The 8,868-nt window shown below is 35.1% G+C and overlaps 1 protein-coding gene across 1 annotated transcript; it reads right to left on the reverse strand.

Annotated features, from left to right (window-relative positions):
- Positions 1–6,763: 6,763 nt before the first annotated feature.
- On the reverse strand, positions 6,764–7,619 carry LOC113316602 (zinc finger MYM-type protein 5-like). The gene is made up of 2 exons (XM_026564762.1): positions 7,381–7,619; positions 6,764–7,268 (listed from the first exon to the last, which is right to left on the reverse strand). The coding sequence occupies exons 1-2, from the start codon at positions 7,617–7,619 to the stop codon at positions 6,764–6,766; spliced, it is 744 nt and encodes a 247-aa protein (XP_026420547.1).
- Between the last annotated feature and the right edge of the window lie 1,249 nt (positions 7,620–8,868).

Consider the following 8,868-nt stretch of genomic DNA (forward strand, 5'->3'; position numbering starts at 1 on the left):
AACAAGCCAAATAAATGCAATCTTAAATTACAACAGGAGGAACAACTTATGGATCAAATTTTAAAATAGGTACAGGCTAGTGTTTTAGGTTGCAAAAGAATCATAGTTTATGGCCATACATCAGAGGAAAAAAGATACTATGACAGCATTTAATCCTACCACCAAGAGCCAATGTCATAAGCACCATACACAATTTAGTCATATAGTGCCCTAATTCTTCAATATAAATCATGTTATAAACCCTCATTTCCTAGAGTCTATTGTAAATTCTAAAATTTAACCCCACATACCCATTGATTTGTAAAGATTAAACCACAAGTTTTTCATTACAATAAGCATAACTGAAGCATCATTTACACATCTTATCACAAAACATAAAAGATAAGCATGTTGTAACATCAGAATAACAAAACCAGAAAATGATAATCTATGGTAATACCACAAACTAACATTACAACAAGTTTGTTATTAAGAATGTTGTAACAGCAAAATAACAAAATGATAATATATGGTAATACCAGAAACTAACATAAAAACATGATAGACAAACTATAATTCAGTTTCAGAAACCCCAAAAATTTAAAGACAAAATCTCATCTTCAATTAACCAAATAAAGTTTCAGAAAACCACTTGTCATTCAAAATCTTAAACACCTAACCACAGATTGCCGACTTTCATTTCATATCCAACAAAATTGAATCCCAGTTTCAGATTGATGACAGATAATTTTAAACCCTAAATCATACCTTTTTTTTTCTTCTGCTGGTTTTGAAGTTGGGGTTATATCTTTCTATCATGCACTCTATTCGCTCTCCGTTTATCCAAATCTTCTTACCTAATAACTTCTTTCAAATACCTAATTTCTATCCGTATTTATTAATTCTTCATAGATGGCGAATTGGGTATGTAGAAATATAGGGTTTTTCCTGGTTTTTCAGTTATGGGGTATTGGTGTTTTGTTGTGAATCGTCCAATGTTTGTCCTGTATATCAATAAAAGATTCAATCTTGTAGCGGATTGAATCTGAGAAGAAACTGAGAGAAAAGTAAGATAAAATGAGGCAAGGGTTTGAGAGGGTTATGGATGAAATAAATGAAATTCAATCTTGCAACAGATTGAATCTTCTGAAACTGAGAGAGAACTGAAGAAGAAGAATGGAAGAGTTGGAGAGGGAGATGAAAGGAGAGAACTGAAAATGACGGTAATAACAATAGGACGGAAATAACGAGAGATTTGTCGCGGTGACATCTATGGTGAGGTGGTAGCTGATTCATTCGAAATTTTTACTGAGGTGGTAGCTGACTCAGTCAAGAGGGTGTGGACCTTTTCTAAACAAGAGTATAAAAGTCCATAAAACCCCAAAAGGGTATTATCTGTATATTTCATTTAAGGTGGAAGTTTTGGAAGCTTGTTTCCAGAGGAGGCTAGTTTTACACATTAAAGTACCAAACAACTAGGGCCAAACTGAATTTGAAAACAAAATTAATTCGATATTTAGAAGAAGGATATATCTCATAAGCAAAATTATATTTTTGTAATTGAAAGAAAGATTACATAAGGATTCTTTTACACGCATATAGGGATATCTTTTTTCCGGTTATATATAGTTTCACAATGAATTTTGAAAGGGGGTATGGATATCAAAAATTTCTAAGAATTTAACAATTTTCATGTTAATGAAAATAACTACTAACAAACTACCAATCTTTTAGCTAATAACTGCTATTCCTTTGGTTTTAATAGGTATATTTTTTGTTTAATTTATATACAAAATCTACCTATTTTTTAAAAAAAGGAGGTAGTAATAAAAAACACATGACAATTGCCAAGTGGATGATTTATCCGAAATATATGAATCAGACACATCTGCTAGTTTCAAGAATACAAAACACAGTTTGGCTAAGTTTGCCTGTGTTAGTGGTGGTCAAGATTTGTCCTAAAAAAAGATAAATCAATGGCCATGGTTATTTAGAACACACTCGTTTCTCCATGTGTGCCTTAGGTTTTAAGGAGATGGATGAGTTGAAAAGGCGAGGGTACCCAAATATACCTCAATCTAAAACTTTTCCTACCTATAAGTCCTTTCTCCGAAAGTGATTGTCTACGGACTGAGTCGATACAATACAACTAATCGGTTCACACTTCGGGTGATTGTCTATGGATATGAGATCGAGACAATACAACAACGAAGTATGTTACTTGATAAAAAGGTTCGTACTTAACCAAACACAATAGGATTCACTTATCAAGTAAATAAGAATTAAGGTTTGTGTAATTTACTTTAATTATAATAAAACAATTATAATGCGGAAATATAAAGTAAATGACACAGCAAGATTTTGTTAACGAGGAAACCGCAAATGCAGAAAAACCCCGGGACCTTGTCCAGAATTGAATACTCTCAGGATTAAGCCGCTACAAAAAAATTACACCTAACTTCGCATAGTTGAGACCAAGCAACTAAACCTATAATTCACCTAGTTCCGTCTGTATTCCCACGCCTCCAACTTATAAATAAGTCACGTACTTGGAACAATTCCTTTGGTTCGTATTCCAAATAGTAAAGGAACAACAAATATGTTTGGTATCAACTATCTTCAACCAAGTGATATGAGTCAAACAAAGGCTCTTCCGTTTATCTTAACATAAACTCCTTCGTCAGGTCCTTAGATCTATCTTATGCTCAATTACCGAAGTAATCTTTAAGATTAAGCCAACAACACTCTTAATCCAAAGAATTGTGTTGATGCCAATCTACTCAATTAATCAATCCAATCTACCACAAGGATAAACCGATTATTAATTGGATCCTCTTTTACCAAAACAAGTATTGTGCACACCAAAGATTATAAACCCAAGTCAGATCTTCAATATCTTCTTTGTTTTCAAATCTTCTTAAATCTTTAATAAAAACCTGTACGCAATCACTTGCATCTCTTGTGATCAATGACGCACAGGACGGAGTCTGTTAACAATATATTATCACAAGATCGTCTTTAGAACTAACAACAGTTTAAAGATTCCTTTCGAAACTCCGAACTAGTTTGAGTGAATCTTATATCAGAAGAGAAGATTCTCAAGAATAAACAAACTAGGTGCAATCAGATTTCAACCACCGATAGTCAATCAAATCAATGGAAACAAAATATAAACCGCAATTTTCTAGTTTCCCACCAACGGTACACGCTAGAGCTTCTCAATCCCAAAGAAGACTTTAAACTGAGCGGCCGTAAGAGATTTCGCCTAATTAGGTTACTCTCCTCTCCGAATAGGCGGCTACACCAGTAACAACAACAAAAGAGGAAGTCTGTTGTTACAAAGGATTAGTTTGCTGGAAAGGCAAACTTCAAGTATTTATAGACAAGGAAGTTTGGACACCAAGGAATTTCCAAAACCGAAAGTATGCTCAAGATATTCGTTAATGCACAAATTCGGTTTTCATAATTCCTGGAAATGCTCTGTCCAAAAAAATGATCGAAATCTCTTGGAAAATCTAATTAGTAAATGCACATTACTAATTCTTATATTTTCATACAAAATGAAATTAATAACCTTAATTAAAAGGTTCTTAATTAACTTACTTATGTTTCGATCCTGAGATTCTTTTCCCTTAGCTATTAAAGAATAACTTTGAATAATTAAAGAAATAAACATTCATAGCACGTGTTCAAAGTATGTCGACATCCTTATTTTGTAAGTTCTCTTTCACACTTACAACCTTGAAACCGATTTGCCACACTTCCAAACAAGTTTAGAATTGGTTCATCTGACTTTCAAGAACTATGTGATTGATCAAACAAACATTCAATCACAATCATGAGTTTAACGATTCTACCAAAACAATTTTCGGTTCTACCTTCAATGTGAGTATTGTGCATAGTCACACTAACTTTCCAAAATTCGGTTGACTAGGTACTAGGATCGGTTCCCCACATATATATGGTATCTAACTTATATGTGTTGCACATGTCCACATGATCGGTTCCCCTTTGCCTAAAAATGTGTTGCACATGTCCATAGGATCGGTTCCCCTTTCTGCTATAAACCTTGTTGCACACCGTACGAGGATCGGTTCCCCTTCGTGATGTACTGCACCTCTTACTAGGATCGGTTCCCCTTTCCCATATTTGGTCAGACATAAAATCAAAAATCCGATCATACCATCTCAGGTGACTACTTAAGATCGGTTTCACTTATAAAAGTCATACCAATACATAAGTCAGCCCTTTGTGAATAGTTCTACAAAGAACACAACAAATTGTGAGCGGTTATACTCAATCACACATATTGGTTGTTCATAAGATATGCAATGAATAACAAAACCAATAACACCTGGAAATTTCCTTTTCGGTTCACACAAAGGTTTATGAACTTACTTCTTTAGAACACATGTAGAACATTAGCATTCAAATCCTCATTTCATACCCATACATAATCACAATAGCATTCAAATGATTATGGCGATCAAAGCCGTCTCTGAAGTTTCGACGACCTTGTGCGAAATAGATCGGAACGCCTTTTTATTCAAAGCAACATAATTTGTGTCGACAATTTAAGAAGAAAGTATGCTATAAAGTATTAGGAAATGAAAGTATGGGAACTTTCCATCAGAAATGAAAACAAAGATATAACTACTCGAGGACTGAAGCAAATATCCATCTACCAAACACTCTTTCGCTTTAGAACTTCTCAACTTCCGATGTTGTTTCCTCCTCTAGGTACGTAGTTCTCGACATACCTGGATTAAAATAACAAAAAAGCTCAATTCAAACGAAAAGTGCCCAGTCGACAAATAAACTGTAGTAGAACGAAGTAGTAGATATGCACTGTGTAAGCAAAATTTAAATTATTAAGCAATGTGCTAAACAAAATAAAGACCTGAAGTATGAGGATCAGATAATGTCCACAAGTATAATAATAAATTGGCGCAGTAGGGTATATACATGTGAACAAGTTTGGAAGTTACTGAGCTAAATGCATTATGCAACAAAAATCGAAGCAAAGTGGGTGAGCTAAATGTATTATGCAACAAAAATTGAAGCAACGTGGGTGGTATAAGATACTGACCTCTTGTTAACCGTGTGCCCATCGTCATTTAAATTTCGCTCGCCTTGCATTTTTGCTAGCAAACTTCACGATTAGTTTTTGAAGATCAATCATATCCAGAAATCCACTCTCTATAGATATCAAAGCTAATCCGTTTAGCCTTTCTTGTGACATGGTTGATCTCAAATACGACTTCAATAATTTAAGTTTCGAAAAACTTCTTTCCGCAGATGCCACCGTTACGGGGATAGTCAATAATATCCTATAAGCAATACAAGTAATCGGAAAACAATCATGTCTCTTTAAAAAACTCAAGATATCAATATCATTCTTTCAGTCTTTTGGCAGAATTTCTTTTATGATTTTCAGTTTGGCGAACAAATCATTTGCGTCGAGATCAGAAGTCGTTCCATGTTTAAGGCTGGTTTCAAGATGATTACAACATGCTTTCAATCGGTCATCATCCATGGAATTCAAGTTTTTCCAACTTAACAAAAATCCAAAAGTATCTTCGTATAGTTTGTACTGCTCAAATCTTGTTTCTAATGAGCTTTTAGCTTGATCAACAATACAGATGAAATATTCGGTTCTAAATTTTTATTTAGCTGTTTGTACTAGTTCATCTTCATTGTCATCATCACTCTCATCAAAGCGTCTTTTCCTACGAACTTGTCGCCTCGGGACATAGAACTCTGGATCAATTCCCATTTCAGTAGCTTTTTCTTTAGCCACAATTATGTCATTCTCGAAAGCAGTGTCTCTATAGTTCCTGAAGTATGTAATTAGTCCTTGGATTTGTTCAATAGCGACGTCAATGAGCATGTTTTTGGATTGCAAAGTTTAGCTAACTGTGTTAATACTACGCAATATATCATAACAAATAACCATGCTCAATAGAAACTCAAAGTTACCAATTCCGCCAACTGAACCGGTAGCAAAAGTTTTTGCTTGAATCCTAGCTATATTATCGTTATCAGTTTCAGCTACTTTGAGTAAAGCATTTCGTATGTCCACAGTTTGATACCTGAATGCTTTAACCGCCTCTATATGACTTTCCCATCTGGTGTCACTGAAAGGCTTGAGAGTTAATCCGGGTACATGGTCTTTGAATACTTTCCAACGTAACATAGATTTGGAAAATATTTTGTACACCATGTTTAGAACAGCAAAAAAGTCTTTTCCTCTGGAAGTACACTTTACCATGTCTGCAAGTGCCTTCAAACTATGACACCCACAAGGAGTGTAGAATGCTCTTGGATTTATATTCAATAACCTTTTTTGTACACCTTGATGCTTTCCTTTCATATTTTCCCCTTTATCATACCCTTGCCCACGTACATCATCGATATTGAGATCAAGATTTTTAAAATGTTTTCAGTTCTTCAAAAAGTCCCATTCCTGTACTGCCATTCACTTGCAAGAATTCTAGGAAGTACTCTTCCACCCTTACTGGACTTGTAGAAACATCTACACACCGTATAATCAAAGACATTTGTTCTTGGTGGCTCGTATCCGGGGTGCAATCAAGTAACACTGAAAAGTATTTCGCTGCTTTAGTTTTTTGAATGATTGTTTGTTTGATTTCCTTCGACAACATGCCAATCAATTCATTTTGAACACTGTGACCAAGATAATGATAATGAATTTCGCTATTATCAATACGACGAACATGTTCCATCATTACTTTATCCCATTCTGCAACCATCTCAATTAAACCTAAGAAATTTCCATTATTACTTTGATAAATCTTCTCATTCGTCCACGAAAAGCCAAAGTATGTTTAGCAAGACATTTCACAACAGAAATTATCTGCTGTAATACATTCTGCCAATGTTCTTTCTCAATTTTAATCCTTTCTTGAACGTGTTTATCTATTGTTTTGTTTGATCCCAACCTTACACATAACTGGTACCAAGCTTCCATATTATCCCAATGCTCTCTAGTAATTTCATGTTTACTGAGTGCAACATGAGCATGTCCCCAGTCATCATATTCTTCATTTACCAACCCACTTTGATGAGGACCTTTCTTGAATAACTTGCAACAGAAACAAAAGATTTTGTCCAACTCCTCTGAATACACCAACCATTTTCTATCTTCTATTTCACCATTCGTCAAATATCGATCGTAAAATGTTGAACGAAAACGTCTACGATGCTTGTTTCTAGGACCTTTATTCAACAAGTAGTTTCTATACGGATCATTCTCCACTAAAATATCCCTTGATTTTGTGTCAAGGTTATCCCAAGTTCTTGGATCATAGATGTTCACAGACGGCCCTGATTAACTTGGTAGTTCTTCATGTTCTTGTCCATTTCGCAAATCATCCGCACCTTAAATCCATATGGTTTACATCATCACAGACATCTACAGTTTCATCTATAACATTCTCATTACCTACATCATGAGCCCCTTCGTTTTCGGCAGATGAGCTTCCAACTAAATTGCGTGCCTTCTTAACAACAAATTTATCGAGCGCTCCTAATTGAGATCGTACTACTGCATCACTTCTTATTTTCCGTTTGAGTCTAGAATACCCGCTTTCAGCCGGTATGACCTTCTTAATACGCATTTCTTTAAGTGAAGCAAACCTGTACACTGTACAACATATCACAGGGAACCAAAGAAATCAATTTGATTTGGAGAGACAAACTAATATGAAAAAATCAATCCAAATTCCAAAATGATAAATTTTACACTCACACACAAGCGATGTCAATTATAAGTTTTTAATTGTAACTTGTAACTTGTAATGTACACCTGACAAAAGCAATGGTGATTTTTAAGGTAGCAGACTCAAAATCTTCCAGTAACTTCCCCAAAAATTCAAGAATAAAAAATTAATCCAATCCATTAGGAGTTAGGATCATTGAGTTCAGGCATTAGAACTCTAATTTGGGTTTTAATTCAATAACTATTGTCTTCACAAATAGATATGAAATGAAGGAAGTCATTCAAATAAGAAGTAAGTACTGTAATATATACACTCAACTCAAGTCTCAAAATCAAATCAAATAAGTATAGATGATAGATCACAATTAAAATTGAAGAACTAACCTGTTAAATCATGAACGAAGGGAAGCGACTTACCTGTTGGACTGAATTTTCTCTTGTCTCTCCGGTTTCAATTTTGTTTTGACTGAGATGCCTGTTGATTTTGCCTTCTAGGGTTTTCTTTAGATTTAAGAGAATCCAAAATGGGCTTTCTTTTTGTTCGATTCCAACAAAAAAAAGAAGGATTTTTTAGGTACCATGGTTTTTTTAGGGGACCATGGTTTTATTAGGCCACCTTCGCTATAGTGATAAGGGGTGTCCTAAAATGTTGAAATGACTAACCTACTCTTAACCTAATTTAATTTTAAATCAACCTAATAACCACCTATATATATATAGCCACCACCTCCTCTCACCACCACCGTCCACCACCGCCGATTACCACCACCACCTCCGATTATCACCACCGCCAACCACCGATTACCACCACCACCACCGTCGATTACCACCACCACCACCTCCGATTATCACCACCACCAACCGATTACCACCACCACCTCCTCCCACCACCACCACCACCACCGCCTATTTAAGAAATGTAACAACATCAATGCAATCACAATTAAGTTCGGCTACATGATAATTTTATCGAGTATAAAAGACGCCAGCCGCAGCCTGATTCTGCCATGGGACCACTCCGGAGGTATTTTCCAACAAACGCTTCACTTTAATTTGATTTTGATTGCTTCAATCAAATAGAAATCATCAAAATAGGGTTTTAATAGGAGTTACAGAGCCATGTTCGGTTAGGCCGATTTTCCAAAAAA

Source organism: Papaver somniferum, chromosome 10 (genome assembly GCF_003573695.1).
Source record: "Papaver somniferum cultivar HN1 chromosome 10, ASM357369v1, whole genome shotgun sequence".
NCBI lineage: Eukaryota > Viridiplantae > Streptophyta > Magnoliopsida > Ranunculales > Papaveraceae > Papaver > Papaver somniferum.

Excerpts from the sequence above, each read along its gene's own strand:
- LOC113316602 (XM_026564762.1), bottom strand. The coding sequence starts at position 7,619 with ATGCGTATTAAGAAGGTCATACCGGCTGAAAGCGGGTATTCTAGACTC. Across the intron at positions 7,269-7,380 it reads GTAAACCATATGGATTTAAG|GGATATTTTAGTGGAGAATG; the intron begins GTGCGGATGATT and ends CACAAAATCAAG.